Source organism: Peromyscus californicus, unplaced genomic scaffold, assembly GCF_007827085.1.
Source record: "Peromyscus californicus insignis strain IS unplaced genomic scaffold, ASM782708v3 Scaffold_12__1_contigs__length_115047231, whole genome shotgun sequence".
In the NCBI taxonomy this organism is placed as follows: Eukaryota; Metazoa; Chordata; class Mammalia; order Rodentia; family Cricetidae; genus Peromyscus; species Peromyscus californicus.
Genome location: NW_026294413.1, coordinates 90,720,339 through 90,742,236, shown reverse-complemented (window position 1 = coordinate 90,742,236; position 21,898 = coordinate 90,720,339). Strand labels below are relative to the sequence as shown.

At 39.8% G+C, this 21,898-nt stretch overlaps 1 protein-coding gene across 3 annotated transcripts in view; it reads left to right on the top strand.

Moving 5' to 3' along the window:
• Dennd6a (DENN domain containing 6A) overlaps positions 1 to 21,638 on the top strand; it is a 50,148-nt gene extending 28,510 nt beyond the window's left edge. Inside the window, exons 11-20 of one of the 3 annotated variants that reach the window (XM_052733826.1) lie at positions 291 to 386; positions 4,007 to 4,101; positions 6,665 to 6,730; positions 7,008 to 7,072; positions 8,909 to 8,998; positions 16,610 to 16,663; positions 16,769 to 16,878; positions 17,229 to 17,331; positions 18,683 to 18,757; positions 19,464 to 21,638. In XM_052733826.1, the coding sequence (XP_052589786.1) occupies positions 291 to 386; positions 4,007 to 4,101; positions 6,665 to 6,730; positions 7,008 to 7,072; positions 8,909 to 8,998; positions 16,610 to 16,663; positions 16,769 to 16,878; positions 17,229 to 17,331; positions 18,683 to 18,757; positions 19,464 to 19,595 (886 nt within the window). In that variant the 3' untranslated portion in view covers positions 19,596 to 21,638. Of the gene's footprint in view, positions 1 to 290; positions 387 to 4,006; positions 4,102 to 6,664; positions 6,731 to 7,007; positions 7,073 to 8,908; positions 8,999 to 16,609; positions 16,664 to 16,768; positions 16,879 to 17,228; positions 17,332 to 17,886; positions 18,758 to 19,463 lie in introns of those variants that run through there. The other 2 variants (XM_052733829.1, XM_052733828.1) reach the window with 2 other exon arrangements.
• The last annotated feature ends 260 nt before the right edge of the window (positions 21,639 to 21,898 follow it).

Below are 21,898 nucleotides of genomic sequence, written 5' to 3'. Positions count from 1 at the left end.
GAATGGATGAAAAGATTGACTCAGGTTCAGTTAGAGCTAGAACCATGTGTCTGCTGCTTTGAATAACACTCACTCTCTCTCTCTCTCTCTCTCTCTCTCTCTCTCTCTCTCTCTCTCTCTCTCTCTCCACTTTTGTGAAGTTAGACCTTGATAGGTTCCAATTAATATTAGTCATCAGTGCTTACCTAAAGGCAATATTGGAATGATTTGTCTATCGGATATATATTGTTTATATGGATGTATCATAGTTATGGATTGGAACCTTGATTTTGTGTCTTCCTGTTCCACAGCTGTATTTCTCCATTAAAGTACTTTAGCGATTTTCGGCCTTACTTCACAATTCATGATAGTGAATTCAAAGAATATACTACTCGCACTCAAGCTCCGTGAGTAAACACAGTACCTTTTGTTAACTAAGTAGTACCTTTATTTCCAACATTTTGTAGAATTGTATAATACATTTTGTTGTGTAATAAATTTTTAATTTAAAATTTTGACTTACGGACAAATTGATTTTATAAAAGGTTTGGGGAGCTGTTGGTAATAATTTAAGATTTGAAGAGTTAGTAACTTTCTTTAAGAGATTTTACTTAATAGAATCTGTGTTGTTATTAACAATTACACAACTGTACCTCAGATTTTTACTTTTATGAAAAATTCTTCTGATCTATGGAAGGGAAAATGATCATATTCTTTCCATTTTAACTCTTGTTTTATAATTGCTTATCTTCTTTTCTTAGCTAAAGTTTTAAAGGAAAAAAATAATTTCCATTTACTTTCTTTACTTCTTGATTTTCTGTTAACGTCACAGTATCTGTTGCAGGCAAACTTCCTGTTTTTTGGGGGCTTGTTTGTTTGTTTTGGTTTGGTTTGGTTTTGTTGAGAGAGGATTTCTCTGTATAGCCCTGGCTGTCCTGGAACAGGACACCTTGTAGACCAGGTAGGCTGGCCTCAAACTCACAGAAATCTACCTGCCTCTGCCTCCCAAGTGCTGACATTAAAGATATGCTTTTTTTTATTTTGATAGAATTTCTTTTTTTTAATTTATTTTTATCTTATGTGTATGAGTGTTTTGTTTGCATGGATGTCTGTGCACCATGTGTGTGCAGTGCTCATGGAGGCCAGAGGGCATTAGATCCCCTGGAACTAATGGTTACAGATGGTTGTGAGCTGCCATGTGGGTGCTGAGAAATGAACCTGAGTGCTCTGAAAGGGCAGACAGTGCTCTTAACCTCTGAGCCATCCCTCCAAACCTGAGGCTAACTTCTTAATATTCGTAAACATTTTTTATGCTCATTGCTTGAGGTAATGAACAAGAACTCCGTTGCCCGTGTGTGTGTGTGTGTGTGTGTGTGTGTGTGTGTGTGTGTGTGTGTGTGTGTGTACACGCATGCATGTGCCTGCACAAATTTTTGAGATAGCTCTCATGTACTGTAGAGTAGCCTTGAATTTCTGAGCCTCCTGGTGCTACCTTCCAACTATGAGAATGGCAGATGTGCCATTTTAAAGATAGAGTTTCCATACATAGCCCAGACTGGCCTTGAACTTTTGATCCCTATGCCTCAGCCTCTCATAGGATTAAAGACCTACTTCACACTTATCTTCAGAATATCTTGATCCTCCTGTCTCCTGGCTGTCTGGTGGTATATTTTAGTCTTATGTGTAGACTTCTTTCTCTGCTCTTCCCTTAAATGTTGATGTTATCAAAGATTGTCTTCTGGGTTCTTTTTTCAGACAGATCATTTTCTATATAACCTTAACAGCACCCATGGTCTCTGTTACGACCCTATACTAAGGCTGAGGAGGTGGCTAAGCAGGTAAAAGCACTTGCCATGCAAGCTGTCAATTGAGGCTCAAGCCCCAAAATCCACGTACACAACTGGACCCAGTGGCATCCATCTGTAGTTTAAGCTCTCCTGCAGTTAGCTGGGAGGCAGAGACAGGAGAAACCCCTGGAAGCTTGTGCGCCAGCCAGCCTGGACTATGCATTGCATCAACAGAAACAGTGAAAGACCCTGCTTCAGGAAGGTGGAAGGAGAGAACCAACTCCTGAAAACTCCTCTGATACCATCCCCACCCCAGCATGCCATGGTACAAGAGCATCTTCATTTCTCTCTTCCTCTCCCTCTCTCTCTTCCTCTGCCCCTCTCTCTCTCTCTCTCTCTCTCTCCCCCCCCCACCCCCCATATGCTCTTGTGCTCTCTCCTGGGCTCGTTCTCTCACATACAATTAATATTTAATTAATTGTAATTAATTTAAAGAACCTATATTAACTTGTCATGGTAGTTCACTCCTGTAATCTCAGTACTGAGAGGCTGAGCAGGAAGACTGAGGTGAGTTCAAGGTCACTCTGGACTAACTATAGAACAAAAACTTAAAAGATCCTATACTAATGACTGAAATATGTCTTTGTACCTTAGATCTCTCCAACACCCAGACCTATGTTATTGGTGGTGTAGAATATTACACCTGTATATCTGTTCTTTCTTTTTGAGATGAGATCTCAATCCCTAGCTCTGTTGGCCTAGAACTGGCCTTATACATTAGGGTGTCCTTGAACTTGATAATGTAGTTTAGGATGATCTTGAACCACTGATCCTACTGCCTTTGCCTCCCAAGTGCTGGGATTATAGGCCTATACCACAATGCCCATTTCACACATATATGTGTTAATGCATCTGAAACTAAGCATGTTTAACTGATTTATTTTTATTTCCCTCTTTTTTGGTCTAATCTCCTATTACTTTCTTGATAAATGGTATTAGTTTTGACTTAGTTGTCCAAAACATAGTATTATGTCTTCTTAACATGGCCCAGAACAACTCTTAACATCTCTCCACCTATTTATCATCTTCTTTCCATAGTTCCCTCTTCAGACTTCAGTTTTTCTCTGTCCACTGTGGCTTTTCCCCCAGGCCTCCCTTCCTTACAGGGCATCCTACAAAGTACACCTACAGTGATCTATAACCTTTATGTGGTATAACTCCACTTGATTCTTTGTGACTGCTCTTTGCTTACGAGATAGCATTAGCTGGGCAGTGGTGGTGCACACCTTTAATCCCAGCACTCAGGAGGCAGAGGCAGAGGCAGGGAGATCTCTGAGTTTGAGGCCAGCCTGGTCTACAGAGTGAGTTCTAGGACAGCCAGGACTATACAGAGAAACCCTGTCTCAAAAGACCAAAACAAACAAAACCCAAGATAACATATTAATTGTATATGCTCGGTGCTGCCCTTGACTCTTTAACTGTTATCTGCCCCAGTCTGCTCAGGAGTGCTGAAGTACCTGTTACCATGTGTGTAGTTCTGGGTAGAGACTGACCTCACCTCATTGCTTGGCATGTACTGTTCTGTGTTGCCCTCACCTCCCTTGTTTACTTGGCAGAAAACTACTCATCTTTCGTGTCTTGTCTGTATCGTGTCTTTGGTGAGTCTGTCCTTTTAAAACCCTGGCAGACCATAGGTTCTCCTTGTGATTACTGTGCACTTCATTCTCATTTTGTTCTTCAGTGTCTTTAATTGTTGGCATCATGATTGAGTGTGTACACCTCTATACCTATATTCTGTGTTAAGAATCATATGGGGGGGGGGCTGGGGAGATGGCTCACAGTTAAAAGCACTGGCTGCTCTTGCAGATGACCCAGATATGGTTCCCAGCACCCACATGGTGACTCACAGCCATCCTTAACTCCAGTTCCAGGGCCTCCGATGCCTTCATTTGGTCTTCTAGGGTCCCAGACATACATGTGAAGCATTGACATACATGTAGGCAAAATGCTCACACAAAATAAAATAAATAAATCTAATAAAAATAATCCTATCATATCTTTTTATCTTCATGTGTCTAATACCGAATATGTTACCTGTTATGTTGATATGTAATAAACCACATAAAGGGAAAAATATTCTATATATCGTCCACTCAGAAACTATCACTTATTCTTCAGTGATTTAACATTCTTTTAACTTTTTGTTTTGCACCTTTTTATTTTGTCTCATTTTTATCCAGGCCCTCAGTCATCTTAGGAGTAACCAACCCCTTTTTTGCTAAGACGCTACAGCACTGGCCACACATTATTCGAATAGGAGATCTTAAACCTGCAGGTAATGTGTCTACTTGGTGTGTACAGTGTGTGATGGGATGGGCACTTACTTGTATCTCCCCTTGTGTTTGTCTCTTGCTGTTTATATTGTTGGCAACATTCTTGGAGATCGCCTAGAGAAGAGCCTTTGGAGGAGAGTTAGAGCTTCTCACTAAAATGGGCATATGCCCTCGCCCAAAAGCATTGTTATAAAGCCCAGGGAAACTGAGCCTTTTATTTTATAAGCCAGATACAACTGGGAATTCTAGTTTGCTCAAGGAGAGTCTTATATAGAAAACTAAATGATAGCCAGAAGTCATAGTGCCTGTGTATAATCCCAGCACTCTGGAGACTGAGGCAGGAGAATTTTGAGTTCAAAGCCAGCCTGGACTACATAGTTCCAGGACAGAATGAGCTATAGAATGGAGACCCTGTCTCAAAATAAGGACAGAACGGCTGGACAGTGGTGGTGCACGCCTCTAATCCCAGTGCTCGGGAGGCAGAGGCAGGCAGATCTCTGAGTTGCAGGGCAGACTGGTCTACAGAGCAAGTTCTAGGACATCCAGGGCTGTTAACATAGAGAAACTCTGTCTCAAAAATAACAGCAAAAAGCTATAATTATTCCAGACTTGGCATGAAATTCTCAGGTAGATCTTAAGAGAAGTGTTGTGTAGCCTGGTGCATTGTATTGACTAAGGAAGTCCTCACAGGTTTGTGCTTTCCTTGAGAAAAAGACATATAGTATTAGGTTAGTAAGTGTTGATTACGTGAATAAATGCATTCTGAGATTGGATGTTTAATTTAAATGTCAATTTAATGATACCCCTAACATTGTCATGCTACCGTCAATACATTAGTTTGCTGAGAGATACAAATGATAGTTCAGAGAATAGCAGTTACTCTACTCACAAAAGACATGGGAGGTTTTTAAGTTTTTTATTTTTATACTTATCATCAGGTTGGTTTTTTACTAATCTAGACTGTTTGATTGACTATAATACAATACTTTGCTTTTTATGAAAAAGGTTCCCTTAGGGATAGAGGTAGGAAACTTTTGCCAGAAACCATTTAGTGACATAGTATGAACTGATAAACTTGTCTTAAAAATCACCATAGGGAAGCTGGACATTTTAGCCAATGTCTTTAATGCTAGCTCCCCAGTAATTGGGAGGCAGAGGTAAGCAGATCTCTATGAGTTTGAGGCCAACCTGATGTTCTTAGCACATTCTCACAGTGAGACCTTGTCTCAAAAAAGAAAAAAAAAAAAAGGCCTAGGTGCTGGTGTCTTATCAGACATGCTTTGTAAATTTTGAACCATTCTGTGGACTAACCTTTTACTCTTTGGATAGATGCTTTTATGCACTAGCTTTTTTAGTGTTGATGAAGTTCATTATATCTGTTTTTCCCTTTATTTCTTGTGGATTTAGAGCCATATTCATGAGATCAGATTTAACTTTACAATCATGAGTCTTGTCTTAGGGCATATAGTTTGGCTTCTTGAATTCAAAGCCAGGCCTACTGCACATGCTACACAAGTTGTGCAGCATAAAACTGTGATGGGGATTCCGACTCTGAAAACTCAAGACAGACAGAATCTATAGAATTACAGGAAGAGCATTTCCTGTAGGCCCCAGAGGGAAGACATGGCAAAACAGAGTGTCTCTTACGCTCAGAAGTTTATAATTATCCTAGAAATGTGTGTTTGGTTTTAACACGGCAAGGTAATTAGTTCCGATGCAGAGGTTGCTCTTTTTGTGTTTTACCTAATAATCCACTTTGTACTAAATGGAAAAATAAAACCTAAGAATAACGTCTGTGGAAGAAAAAACCAAGAGTCCTGGTTTATATTGGCTCTAACTAGAAATTGATCATTTCTAATGAGAAAGTGGATTTGGTGTTTTCACAACAGGAAAGAGAAAATACTTGCTCTAAGTCAAGAAGATTTATGTGCAAACACGCAAAGGTGCATTAAGATGACTCTGCTAATGTTAAGCCCTTCTTGTGGTCTGTTATTCACATCAGACACTGAATAACCCTTTTTAAATCAAATATTTATAATCATAGAACTGCGGTATGTTTCCTCACATTTGTGAGCTTTTCATGGAGCTTCCTGGCATCTATTTGATGTTTTTAAACAGTTGTTTCAGAATTTTGTGCATGCAATGCACACAGTGTGTTTTGATTAAGCCCACCTGCCGCTCCTCCACTAGTGACTAGGACTGGAGCTCAGGATGTGTCTTAGAGCTAATGAAGTTTCCTGCATCCGAGTGAAGCCTGCCGCACTGCTGTGTTTTTGTCACTTCTCATTTTAAAAGAGCACATGTAGATTACTATATAATAATCTTCATTATTACCCAGAACTAGTGACTGTAAGAAATATGAAACTTATTTCTAAATTATTTCCCTCCCAGCATTTAGTTTTTGTTGAACAGAAAAAACATTTTAACCAAAATATGAGTCCTATAGCATGTATGATGTAACTAAGAGTATTATGATGCTAAAGATGAGCATGCCAGGCAAACATTCTATCATTAAGTTACATCCTCAGCCCAGTTTATAAGAGTTTTTATGTTTTTTTCTTTCAGGTGAAATTCCTAAGCAAGTTAAAGTAAAAAAATTGAAGAACCTAAAAACTCTGGATTCTAAACCTGGTATTGACTTTTATTACTGACTTTTATTTTGTGTATACTTGTGAATGTCTGCATGCAAGTGTCATAGTGCATGTGTGGAGGTCAGATTACAGTATTTGGGAGTCATTTTTCTCCTTCCTCCATGGATTGCAGGGCTGGATGAAATTCATGTAGTGAGGCCTGCATAGCAAGTACCTGTCCCAGCTGAGTCATCCTGCTAGCCCAGACTTTTATTAATCTGAAGTGTGTACTCATCTAGGTTGTTGGGTTTTTCTGTTTATCTATCTTCTTTTCTTAGGAGTTTATACCTCTTACAAGCCATATCTAAACAGAGATGAGGAGATCATAAAACAACTCCAGAAGGTAACTGCTTGCTCATATTATTAATTTAAATCTCCTTGTTGAGGTCTATAGTATTTAGTTAGGCAATGTGTGTGCGTATGTGGGGGGATTGTTTTTGTTTTTATGTGTAGTAATGTGAGATAGAACTTCACTTCTTAAAAACAATACTGCTGGTTGAACCAGGGCCTCATGCATGCCAGGCAAGTGCTTTACCATTGAGGTATATCCCTAACCTAGAATCTCACCTGGCTTGCTTAGAACTCACTCTGAAGACCAGGCTAGGCTTGAACTTGTAATCTTCCTGCTTCTACCTTTTAAGTACTATGTTATAGGCCTGTGCCATCGTGCCTTGGCTTGGATTCTCTTTGAAAAATTAAAAAATCTGTGTGTGTGTGTGTGTGTGTGTGTGTGTGTGCGCACGCGCTTACGTGATGGTGGGGGTCAGGGAAACATTGTAATGTAGTGTCAATTCTCTTTCCCACCTTTTATGTGAGTTCCAGGGAAAAATGCCTTTATTCACTGAGCCATCTTGCTAGCCCTGAATCACTTTTGTTTTTTGCCTCGCATACCTCAGCCCTGAATTACTTTTCAGTCCAAGCTTTAGGCCTGGATGTCGTGGCTCATCCCTGTAATGCCAGCACTAGGCCACTGAGAAAGGACGATCATAAGTTCTAGAAAAACCTGGCTAAACAGGGAGTCCGTGTCTCTAAAATAAGTAGACAGTGCTGGCGAGATGGCTCAAGAGGTGAAGGTGTCGGCTGCCAAGCTGCCAGCCTGAGTTTAATCTCTGGGACCCATCTGATGTCAGAGAGAGGAGAAAGCTAACTCCACATACTTTGCTGTTGTCCATGTGTGCCACTTCCCACCTCCCAAATCATACACACATACTGCTGCATGCAAAATAAATGCATAAACCTGAGTTCAGTCCCAGGAGCCACATGGGAGAAAGAGAGAACTGACTCCTGCAAGCTGTCCTCTGAGCTATACAAGCACTCCTTGGCACATATATGCACATGCACCCATATACACAAATAAGGGTAATAAAAATTTTTAATTGAAAAAAATCAGAAGACCAGGAGCTGCAGAGATGGCTTAGTTGGTAAGGTGCATACACACATAATCAAGACACCAATGCAGCAGTAGCCATAGACTTGAGTATTGGTTCTGTAGCTATAGAAAAACAAGTCAGTCTGGAAACTTAGACATTGTTGTAAATTGTCAGTAGCATCTAACAGTAAGAGAAGGTATTTTTTAAAGATGTCAGTTGTATTAATACAGCATATGCAAAATAAAGATTATTTCCACTGTGAACTGATGCTCTTAAGTATGGGATAAATGATATTAATAAATCTATAGGGTCTCAAATTTATGTTTGAGTGATTAAATGTATCAGTACAGTACTATGATATATATACATTCTGTAATGTTTAAGGCTGGTTAAATGTATCCATTTCTTCAAACATTTATAATTTTTTTGTGGTAACACATTTAAAATCCTTTCTTTTATGTTTTTGAGATATGTAGTATGTAATTGTTCTGTGGTCACCTACTGTACAATAGTAACATACCAAAACTGCCTGCTGCTATCCAGCTGTAACTTAGTACAGTTACAGAAAGGTCAGCCTTCCCCTCTCCACCCCGACTCCCTAGCCTCTAGCTAAAACTTCCTTTTACAGAGTTTTACAAAATGAACTTCTAATTAAGTTATTTTTCTGTAACATTCTAGCGTTTTTGTTTTTTTTTTTTTTATTGGTTGTTGATTGGTATTAAATTTAAATGCCTGTTTACAAAGCAGTTGGACTTGGTCATTATCTTACATTCCTGAACACTAACATACGGCTTCTGTCTTCTCTCAAGGGTGTACAGCAGAAACGTCCTTCTGAGGCTCAAAGTGTTATTCTCCGACGCTATTTTTTGGAACTGACACAAAGTTTCATCATTCCATTAGTAAGTTATTAATCTTTTTTTCTTTTTTTTTTTTTTTTTTGGTTTTTCGAGACAGGGTTTCTCTGTAGTTTTGCGCCTTTCCTGGAACTCACTTTGTAGACCAGGCTGGCCTCGAACTCACAGAGATCCGCCTGGCTCTGCCTCCTGAGTGCTGGGATTAAAGGCGTGCACCACCACCGCCCAGCAAGTTATTAATCTTAATAAATGTGATTTCTGTCCTCAATATCATAAGTTCTATGCTTTACCAGTTAGTGTGTTTATTGATTTAAAAGTTATTTACGAGAGACCTGGATTCTTTGTTCTCATTCTCTTTGGTAAGTCATTGATCCTCAGTTTGCTTGTCCACATGTGGCTGGTTCTGTGGTCCCTAAATACCTTTCAAGTTTGTTGTGACATTTTTTAAGTAGGGTTGGAGTTTATTAAAAGACCTTTAATATATATTTCAAGCACTAGGACTAAGGGAGAAAGAATAGCACTCAGAAAGATACCCCTAAGAATATGGCTGTGGGCTTCTTGAAGGATTATCACATGTTGTAAGTCTTGATTGAGATAATGATACAATTTTTTGACTTGATAGAATTTTACTCTTTTTTACTTCCCATTTTTTTAAATAGACATAGAATTGTCTGAGTTGCTTTTCTATTTCTGTGATAAGAGACTATGATCAAGGCAGCTTATAGAAGAAAGAGTTTATTGGAGCTTACAGTTGCAGAGGATTAGAGTCTATGACCATCATGGAAGGGAGCATGGCAGCTTGTAGGCAGGCATGGTGCTGGAGCAGTAGCTGAGAGTCTTAAGTCTTGATCCACAGTCATGAAGCAGAGATAGCTAACTGGGAATGCCATGGGCTTTTGAAACTTCACTTGACCCCTAGTGACACACCTCCTCCAACAAGACCACAACTCCTAATCCTTCCCAAACAGTTTCACCAGCTGGGACCAAGTATGCAAATACATGAGCCCCTGGGGCCATTATCATTCAACCACACAGAATGCACAGAATTAAACTGATGAGGGTGGGGCACGCACAGTAATGAAGGAGGGTGGTGCTGGGATTAATCCCAAGGCCTTGTACATGCAAAGCAAATACTCTACCACTGAGCTATAGCCCTAACACTATACTACTGATTTTAAGAGATGAGAAAATTAAGCACAAACAATAAGATTAAATCCATAATTTCAGGTGATAAACAATACAAGATACCAGCTAGCCGCCTCTAAGAAACTGATTGATCATCCAAGGTGATTACCTAACAGTCAGATACCGAAGTGGAACATTACTGTCCACACCTGTAATCCCAGCACTTGAGAGACAGCAATGGGAGGGTTATTGAAAATTAGACTACAGTCAAGACCCCACAGTGCCATCCTGCCTCAAAAACAAAAAGCAGCAACACAAAAAAGAGCTGAGCATGGTGGCACATGCCTTTAATCCCAGCATTTGGAAGGCAAAGGCAGGCAGATCTCTGTGAGTTCCAGGACAGCCAGGGTTGTTATACACAGAAAACCTATCTCAGAAAACAAAACAAAAAAAAAAAAATAAAACAACAACAAAAGGCCTTGTTTTGCAAAAGCAAGATCAGGTTAGTTTATCAACTGCACAGTGTATCAACTGCACAGTGGAGCATGTGGCTATATCCTCATTTGTATTTGTTACTTAAGAACCATTAGTCAAGTGTAGTCCCTCCCTCTCTCCCTTCCCTCTGTCTTTCCTTTGGTGCTTAGCCTTGACTGCCATGTGTCAAGGCAGATCAGCCTTGTGAGTGCTAGGATTATAAGTATGTGCCACCACACCTGGACAAGGGTAGTGTTTATTAGGTACCCCAAAGCCCATTAAATACATTATTAAAGTTGTATCACCATAAAGCCACAATGTTTTACACAAATTGTAGAAGTACTTTTGTAGTGGAGACTTATTATTAATTATGAAAACTTGGCCTTTAGCCTAGGCTTGTCGCAACTAGCTCTTATATCTTAAATTAACCCATTTATGTTAATCTGTGTTCTGCCACATGGCGCTACCTCTCTTCCATCTTGCACCTCCTGTTTCCTCTCTTTGCTTGGAAGTCCTGCTTATACCCTGCCTAGCTATTGACCAATCACAGCAGTACATCTTCACACAGTGTACAAATATCCCACAACAATAAACCTTGTATTATTCAGATGTTTTATCACTGTGACAAATTCCTGAAAAAAAAAGTTAAAGAACAGGATTTATTTTGACTCATAATCTTAGAGACTTGAGTAAAAGGTTAGCCTGTTGCTATTGTTTTAGGCATGAGACAAGGTAGACTATCACAGCAATGTGAACTTGCAACACAGGCTGCCCACTTCATGAGAAGGGGCCAGGGCCAGGGTGTATATCCAGAGTTGTGCTGTTAGTGACCTCTAGCTAGGGCCTACTTCATTAATAGCCCATTCCATACAAACTCAGCAGTGGATTAACCCATTAATGAATTTAGTACTTTTATGATCCAGTCACCTCTCAATTTCATCACCAGCTAGAGAACCAAGCCTTCAACAAGTGAGTCTTTTTGGCAGGATACTTTATATCCAACCACAGAACCCCCTTAATGTAGTGATTTTAGTATTAGTGTTATTCATTCTTTAGGAACTGAAGTGTTTCAATTGAATTAATTTTTAAATTACTATGAACACTTTTAACTAGTGTAGTGAAGCTATTTTTAGTAGGTACTTATGTCACTTATCCAAAGACAATTTACTGCTAAATGCTACATTAGATATTAACCAGTCCAACATGCATACCAGTTTATCCTCTAGGTATAATAGATGTTTTTGGTGATTGTTTTTTGTTTGGTTTTTGAGACAGTGTCTTTCTGTATAGCTCTGGATGGTCTAGAACTCATAGAGATCCTCCTGCCTCTGCCTCCCAAATGCTGGGATTAAAGGCGTGTGCCACCACACCTGGCTTTGGTGATTGTTCTATGAACTTATGTATGTGCAGCATTCATAGGACAAATAATTACAAGTGATGCAGACACCCAAGGATCGGGTTGGGTTTGTGTTAGCTGTCACAGACCCAGATATAAATCCCCACTAGGGCAAAGCTGGATCCAGCTGTTCATCAGAAATGGCCAGTGGAGGGTGTCAGATGCAGCAAAGAGGACGAAATACCCAGAAAAGCTGCCGAGAAAATGCCCCTTCCACCATAGTACTGCTGTTTCTCATATTGAGAGGAGCTGTAGTCATTGGGTTTTTCAGGAGGAACTTCTTGAGTGGGGTGGGGGAGGATATTTTCTGGATGATTCAACAAATCCCATATCTAATTTTTGTTTTCCTTCATGATGCTTTTCAGCTTCTTCCCTTCTCTTAAATACCATCTTCCTCAGACTAGGAGCTCTTATCTGCTCCAGTGATGTGGGGATCTGTTTCAGGAGGGAGTGAGGAATCTGCTATAGTGGGAGCTTGTGGCACTTCTAGATTCAGATTCATACTAAGCACCTGGAAGTCTTTTTCTCCATCACCCTTATAAATAAAAACCAAGGCTGGAGCTAAGTTCCTGTTTCCCGTGTTGCTGAAGTATGTCGGCAATCCTGCAAGTTGGCGCACAGGCCGCTCTATGACAGGGACCCCGGGGTGGCTGCCTCTGCCTGGTCAGGGTTAGCGCAGGCAGTGTGCTGTGCTTTGGCCCAAGTCGGCCCAGGGAGTACATAGTCCTGGTGCACACATCTACTGAACTAGTCTGTTGTGAGATTTTATATAATGCCTGCATTTTGTACTTGAAAAGGTCACCTTGGAGTTTCTTCTTCTAATACGGTTTTTTGTTTGTTTGTTTGTTGTTTTGTTTGAGATAGCGTCTCACTATGTAGTCTTGGCTGCCTAGAAATCACTGTATAGATCAGGATGGCCTCCAACTCACAGAGATCTGCTCCTGCCTCTCAAGTTGTGGGATTAAAGACATGTGCCACCATGTCTGGCTGATACTGTTTTCTTGAACAGAATTTGATACCACATCCAAGAAGCTATGTAACTCTATGATAAAGGGAACTATGTGTATCTTGTTCCTTAGCACTCCCGCAGTCTGATGTAGGGTAGACTTTTAACTATTTATTGAGTAAATGACTAATACAGCCATTCTAAGGAATTTAGTGGACTGACATATAGGCAGTATCACAATAGCTTGGTCCGGAGATTGTATCATTGCTTTTATGTCATTATTAACAGAATCTATGAAGATACAAAAGCAACCTGAAGATCTTTGTTGTTCATTTTAGAAAAAAGTATTCTTTCTTCATTTGGGGATGGAATTTTGATTCATTTAAACCTGTGTTGTGTTGGGGATATAATTCAGTGGTACAATAAGAATTGGTGGTGAGACCTTGGATTTGATGCCTGGAATCAAACAAATGAGACAGCTTGTTTAACTTTAGATCAACTTTTTTTGGTACACAAGAGCACAGACTGAGCTGAGCCTGGTCACTCACTCCTGTGGTCCCAGCACTCAGGACGCCGAAGCAGAAGGGCTGTCACAAGCTGAAAGCCAGCCAGGGCTGTGGGTTAGATGCTATCTCAAAAACAACAAAACCAATCAAAATGCAGAGTTTTAGAGTCCAGTTCCAACTGATAATCCACAGCACAGTTCCTACACTGAGGGCTTAGGGGTTATTGTGGAAAAGGGAATGGGATGTTTGTAAGATCCAGAGAAACAGGAAGTTTTCTGTGAGATTGTATCTTAGAAATGTCAGAAGCTGCACCCATGAAGTCTCACCACCATGGCTGCCGACACATGAGCTGAGCGGTGATGACAACAACAGGCATGCTCACATAGAAGGGGAAAGTCCCTGAGGCTTCGACCCAGACAGAAACTCCAGCCAACTAAGAAAGGCTGAGAGTGGGAGAAAGCCTTCCCCAGAAAGAGCTCACCATTGACTATCCAATACCAAAGGGTCAGCCCTGAAAACACCCAGACAAGTAACATTATACAGGCAGAGCAGGTTATATTTATGTATGTGAGAGACCACACACACACACACACACACACACACACACACACACACACACGACAACAGTTCAAGAGGCCATGAGTGTGAGAGACAGTGGGCTTGTGGTTATATGGAAGGTTTGGAAGGATAAAAGGGATGTAATTATAATCTTAAAAATATTTAAATAAATAGCAACAGTAAAAGAAAGAAAGAAAAGTGAGAGAACATCAAGTGTATCTGAATTCAAGTTCAAATGAGTCTGGTCAGGCTGTTTAGCTTTTTGAACCTTCAGTTTCCCAGTAGTTACTTTCACAAATCGTGTTTTCAAGGATTACCAGAGATGAAGCATTTAAAGTGTTAAGTATATTTTCTGACATAGTTAGTCAACACAGTTAACTATTGTCATTCAAATATAAGGGGCTGGAGAGATGGCTCTGCAGTTAGGGGAACTTGCTGCTCTTGCAGAGAGGACCCGATACCTGTTCCAGCACCCATTTCCAGGGGCTCAGAACCTCCTGTAATTCTAACTTGAGGGCATTTAACACCAGCTTCTGGTGTCCATGAGTATGAATGTGCATGTGCCTGCACACACACATAAATAAAAAATAAACCTTAAAAATATATCTGAGCCGGGCGGTGGTGGCGCACGCCTTTAATCCCAGCACTCGGGAGGCAGAGCCAGGCGGATCTCTGTGAGTTCGAGGCCAGCCTGGGCTACCAAGTGAGTTCCAGGAAAAGGCGCAAAGCTACACAGAGAAACCCTGTCTCGAAAAAACCAAAAAAAAAAAAAATATATATATATATATCTGAGTTTAGAGCCAGATAGAATAGCATAGTCTTGTAATTCCAACCATTGGCGTGGGGGCAGGAAGATCATGATTTCAAGGATAGCCAGGAGTACATAGCAAGACCCTGTTTGAACAAACCAAACAAGGGCTGGTGAGAGAGCTCAGAAGGAGAAGCATTTGCTGCACAAGCCTGGCAACTTGTTCGGTCACATGTAAAGGTGGAAGGGGAGAACCAACCCACAAAGTTGTCCTCTGACCTCCATGTGTGTGCTGTGGCACACAAGCCCATATAGATCATGCACTCACACATAAATAATTTTAAACAAGTGAAGATATGAACTGAACACAGTGTCATGTCTCAGTTACTTGGGAAGCTAAGGTGGAAGATCACTTGAGCCCATGAGTTCAAAATCAGCTTGTGCAGTACAGCAAGCCACCAATCTTGGAACAAAGGAAAAGTAATCTGTTTTGAGTATCCAAGTCTTAGTTAAATTTTGTTGAAACATGACTTTCCAAGTCAGTTTAACTGGAGCAGTCTTTTGTAGGAAATGGTGAAATCATTGAAGGAACATGATGAAATAATTCAGATTCAGCTTGTCAAGGTGCTCACTGAGGAAAGGCACTTGCTGCCAAGCCTCACAATCTGAGTTCCATCCTGGATCCCTGAGATCTGCATGATAGAAGGGAAGAGTGCTTACTTCCACATACATGCCCTGCGTATGCATGTGCACTTGCATGCACATGTGCCAAGAGAAACACACACACACAGTAAATAAATGAATGTAATAACTTAAAAATATTTTTTAAAAAACCACTGTGGATCACTTTTTCTTTCTATATACTCACAAGATCTATCACTTCTGTGACTCCATGAGGTATGCAGTTTATTACCTCACTACCAAGCAAGCAGTCAGTTCTGCAGTAGATACCAGCAAGGTGTCCTCAAATTCAATTCTGACACTATACCTGGCGATCGCTTCAGATGCCACATCCTGAGGGCTGGATTCTTGAGTTTGCCCTGCTCCATGTTAGATGCCAATCCCAAGCTCCAGTCTGTGCTTAGTACTGATCCACTGTAAATCCTATAATCCCTTCTTCGGAATCTACTCATTTACTTGAGTGACTCAGGAAAACATTGATGTTAGTTGGTGTATTATACAAAACATTACAAAGTACAGATAGATAGATAGATAGGTAGATAGATAGATAGATGGATGGATGGATGGACGGACGGACGGATGGATGGATGGATGGATGGATGGGATAGGGTATGGAGGAATAGACATAGAACTTGCATGATGTCTTTGAATGTGCCACCCACTATAAATGTCATGTATTCTGCTATCTTGAAACTCTTTAGCCCATGTCCTTTAGATTGCTACAGAGACTTCATTGCATAAGCATGATTGAAGCATGTATCTGTGTCCAGATGTTATTGGCACAAAGAGTGCATGTTCTGGTCGGATGCTATCAGGCTGGGTGGTGACCATCAGCAAAGCCTGTCTGTCAGATCCTTTCCTTGCAGGTGTGATTGAGACTCTTTCTGAACTGGAGGTCTTAACCACTCCTTCTAGACAAGCTAGAGTAGAGAAGTCATGGTCAGCAAGGCCAGGGAAGATGAGGTTTTTGTAACCTACTGTGGGGAAGAGAAATTCTAGTTTTTATGAACTATCTATAGTAGGGAGTTATAAGCCAGAAACTGGGTGAAAAAAAAAGTGTGTGTGTGTGTCCGTCCTAGTATGACTTAGAAAACCATTTTATTAAAATGTAAGACCCTTAAGTAAGACTGTAAGAACTAACATTCATTCATTCATTCATTCATTTGTCTGTCTGTCTGTCTATCTATCTATCTATTTATTTATTTATTTATTTTGGCTTTAGGAAAGATATGTGGCAAGCTTGATGCCTTTGCAGAAAAGTATTTCTCCGTGGAAGGTATGTGCTAGTCAAGTGCTTTCCTCTTTGAGCTGTCTAGCTATAGTTACCTTCTTTGAATAGAGCAGTTCCTTATCTCTAAACATAGTATGCCTTGTTTTCTAGAGTCCACCCCAGTTAAGACAGTTCCTTCCAGAAGAATTTATGAAAACACTTGAAAAAACGGGGCCTCAGCTCACATCTGGAATCAAGGGCGATTGGATTGGACTTTACCGGTTAATCACTTTACTTATTTTCCACCTAACTGTGAATCTTTACTTAAAAACTAGTTGTAAAACCTAGATAATTCATGTAGCATGTATCTCTGAACTATAAGAAAGGAGTGAAAGGCTAGCATGGTATGGCACATTGTAATCCAAACACTTGGGAGGGAGAGTCAAGAGGATCCAGAGTTAAATGTCATCCTCACCTTCATAGCAAGTTTGAGGCTAGCCTGGGTTACTTGAGACCTTGGGTAGGTTTATTTATTTTTTGTTTTATTTGTTTGTTGTCTTGTTTTTAAGAGGGGTTTTTAAAAGAAGAAATATTAACCAAACTTTGCCTTTTTTAAAATTTATTTTTGTAGGCAGTTTCTAAAGTCTCCTAATTTTGATGGCTGGTTCAAGACCCGTCGGAAAGAAATGACCCAAAAATTGGAGGCACTTCATCTAGAAGCTCTTTGTGAAGAGGTTAGAAAACAGTGTGTTAGTGTGATGCAAGTGTTAATTTAGAGGTTGAAAACAATACTTAGAATCCACTTGATTACATTTACTTATTGTGTGTGTGCCTGTGCGTGTGCGTGTGTGTGTGTGTGCGTGTGCGTGTGCGTGTGCGTGTGCGTGTGTGTGTGTGTGTGTGTGTGTGTGTGTGTGTGTACATGTTATAGTGTGAGTGTGGAGGTCAGAGGACAGCTTTCATGAATCAGCTCTCTCCTACCATGAGGGTCCCAGGTCTAAACTAGGGTGTCTGGCTTGGCAGTAATGCCTTTATCCACCAAGCCCCACTTTATTATTATAAATAGTACTCATAGCTAACGTGCTCATATCTTGTCCTGTGAGTCAGGACTCTCTTAATTATCACAAAAATTCCTTGAGGTGGGGGTGTTGTGATCTACATTATGCTGCAACTGTGGTTTAGGATTTAGTGAGCTTGCCTCAGTTTGCACCACCCCAAGTTGTGAAGCCATGGAGTGCTGTGGTCTGCTTTTTGGTCTCCATGAACTAATTGTGTACCTCTCTTCCCAGTTCTGTGTTCAGACCTCAGTTAGTAGCATGAAGTCACCTGCAGTGGGAGTATTATACCACAGAAATTGGCAAATCTATAAAGCAGAGTGCACCTGGGATCAGGACTCCCGCCCCTGCTGTGTGGCTCCAGCTGTTTCCAGTGTGACTTAGTCACCATCTCCAGTTAGTGCTGACAGTTTTGTTGACGTGGTTGGGCTGCATTTTATACCTGTAACTCACACCAGCCTACTTCAAAGGAAGCTTCTTGAGATGATACAGTCTTACTTTCTGTTGTATTTCACTTTAAATGTTGAGGTGGGCTGGTCCCAGTGTTAGCTTTCCTAATCATAAACTCCTAGTGACTGTGGCTTTTAGACAAATGCCGTGATGAGAGCAGCCACAAGGAAGCCCTATGAAAATTTTATTCGAAGATACAAAATTTATATAGAGTAATGTATTCACATTTGGTTATCTTGACTTGTTAGCTAAAAATTCCTTATAAATTACTCTTATAATAAAGAAAGATTAGTATTTATTGCATTGAGCTGCTGTTTTGTTTTTCCCTCTTGACAAAGGGCCACCTCAGAAAGGAGTTTTCTTAAGTTTTGTTTACAATTGTTTTGGCTAATGTTAAAAATGATCTCCTTGGCAGTTTTGAGATTTTCGTGAAAATTCCCTTTGCACTGTCCTGCTGTGTTGGAGTTGTATGTCCTGTCTTCCCATCTTGTCCTTCCTTTCCACTGGTCTCACTGGTTGAGACAGAGAGGCTTGAGTATTGTTTGAGTATGTACCAATTTGGAATTTTCTTACTGTCTAGGACCTCCTTCTCTGGATCCAGAAACATACAGAAGTAGAAACAGTAGACCTTGTGTTGAAGCTTAAAAATAAGTTGGTATGTAACTAAAGAGATGAAGATATAATAATATACAATGGACCTTTTGTGAAAATGTTTTTCTCATCTGAGCTGACTCTTACTATGTACTACAGAGGTAACTTTTTAGAAAAGATTTGAGATTGGACAGTATGGTAGATCTCACTAGAAGTATTTGATCATTCAAACAGATCACAGTGATTTCAAACTATTCTCATCACAGTGATTTCAAATTATTCTAAAGCTATTTAAATAATTTAAAAAATTACTTATAGGTGTTTGACCTGTACTTACTAAGTGCACCATATGCATGCAGTGCCTGCGGAGGCCAGAGGAGGGCACCCCATCATTGGAACAGTGAAACTATGTGCTGGGAATGGAACCCATGTCTTGTACAAGAACAGCCAGTACCCTTAACTGCTGAGCTGTCTTTCCAGCCCCTCTAAAGATACTTACAATGGAATCTTTTGAATGCTATAAAACCATCATCTCCCTTACATTTTATGCCGTATGATATCCTCAGGCACCATTTGTGAATTTATAGACTAACCTTCTATCGAGGTCCCTTGACACCCTCTTCCCCACTTAGTGGAATATCTCTACAGTTTTGTTTTCTGTACATTCTAGACTAAGACCTAAAGTTTCAAGATATCAGGATATAAAAAATGTGTTTATATAGTAAGCACAATGCATTAATACAAATTTACTTAAACTATTCTTTATGCAGTTGCAGGCTGACCGAGAGAATTTACCTGTGAAACCAGACACTGTGGCAAAGTTACGGACACATATAGATGCAATTATCTTAGCATTGCCAGAGGACCTGCAAGGCATACTGCTCAAGACTGGCATGACATGATACAAGGTTTCCAGCCCAAAAGGACTGTACACCATGAAGCAAACTGACATTTCCTCCAGACGCACAAAGAAGCTGTCTGAGTGGCAGTAACATGGAAAACAGCAGCAATTGCTAGATACAGGTGGAAAGACTGAGCTGTAGAAAGACATTTTTAGTACATTCTGTGGTGGTTCCACGATACTGCAATTCCAAGAGACATTTCCCTATTTTTAATCACGTTCTGAAGTGCTCTTAGGAGAGACCTGTGGGCCGTCAGTTAAGTGACTCCAAACTGCAGTGCTGGCATTGCAGGTATTTTTTAAATTGGTGCTGCTTTGCCCAATCGTGTTGAAACTCAGGGGATAGGAAAATCACGTTCACACTGGCTGTCTTCTTAAGAAGGAAAGACTGAATTTTCCAACTCTAGTTGATAGAACTGAGGCTTATGTAGTGCCTTCCATTGTCCTATATGTTTCACAGGGTCCAGCTGCTAATTATAAAGCTTTTCCTTTTTTAAATTATGATACACAACTTTTTAATTATGTCAAGATTTGCTCAAAAGTGTTTTTTGTTGCTCCTCATGTTTATTGACAGGTGTTTTAAATTATCATGTGGGTTCTCATTTCACTGTTTTTTTTTTTACCTTTTTCAAAATTAGGTTTTATGAGTTTCTCCAGAGGAAGGAGGCATATGTAGTTTTGCTTATGGAAGAGTTGATCTTCCTCTTCCCTTTTACTAACTGGGCCTGTAAATTAATTAGTTTAAATGTCTTTGGAAGACATTCTTACTATGAACGTCATAGTCAGCTGGTTTTTAATAATTAGTTTTATGTCAAAAGTATTCATAAGCCATTCATGTAATAATTATTTGAGGATTTTAAGTTTAATTTTCAACATTATTTGTTGGGTGATACTATTTCCCCTAAATTAATGATTTTCAGAATACTTTTCTTGCTGTTGGTTTGATATGGGAACTTTTATCTAAATCAAAATTATAGTTTTGTTTGTTTGTTTGTTTTGTTTATACTACCTTGCCAAAAGTAGAATAGTATTATTTGATGTGTTAAGATTTTTTGGTTGTGTTTAAATGGGAGTGTCTGCAGAAGCCACTGTTCAGATAGGCACACAGGAAGTAGCACATATGTAAATAGCTGTGTCTTAAGTACCCTCCAAACAGCCCAAATTAGGTGTATGTGTTTTTCAAAGATGGCTTCAGAAGCCATCTCTTGTTCTCTATTGATGGTAAAGGGCATTCCTGATCTAAGATGGTTCCTTGTGCTCGTGACTGTGGTCTCACAGCCAAGTGTGCCCTTTAATCATGGATACAGTCTCTTGAAACATACCACTGTCATAGAAAGAATAGGGCATTTGGACGAATCATTTGTGTGGATTGTATGGGTTATTTTGTGAAACAATACTGACCTTTCAGAAAAAGGGCAACTACTTTTTTATGCTAATGTACTGCATAACTTTCTGGGAAACTTTATTTAGGTAGAAATGGTCATCTTATTATTTTTCAGAACAATGTATTTTAATAATTTCACAATTTATATACAGTTTGTGACATGAATATGAAAGTCATTAGTGTTATATCAAGTATGTTTTGAAATATACTTCTGTGGGATATATCACTTGAAATTTATTTTGCACACCTAAAGAATACCATGAAATATCAATTAGCATAATAATGCTGTCTTTACATTTACCACATATAACAGAAACTTAACACATGTTAAAAACCAAATCATACTCACCTACTTTATCTGTTTAACTTCAAATTATGTACCTGCAAGAATATCTTAAGGTTGCATTGGAAACCCAAGAAAGACTCAATGGGAACTTAATTTTTCATGTGATTTTCAGAATTGTCTTTTTTTTTTAGAGTTTAGTATTCAAACCCTGCCATTTAATGTGTTATCTCCACCAGCATAAGAAGGAATCAGTGCTTTTAGAGTGTTATGTAATGCCTAGTGCCTTCTATTTACAGTGGAAAAGAGGTTTTGTGGAGGCATTTATGGTCATTACCAAAAGCTGAATTAAAGCCTTGGATTTTAAAACACCTGGATAGCTTGTGTTATGTGTCTTCTCTTCTGGTCATTTCTTGTTTTGAAGACAGATTTTCTTGTGTCCCAGGCTAGCTTCAAACTCGCTGTGTAGCCAAGGATGGCCTTGAACTTCCGATCTTCCGTTTCCACCTCTTCAGTTGGGGGCTCACAGGCCTGTTCTCCCACGCCTGGTTTATGTAGTGCTGAGGTTTGAACCCAAGGCTTCATGCTTTCTAGGCAAGCTGTCTGCCAACCGAGCTGCATCACCAGCCCTAACTTG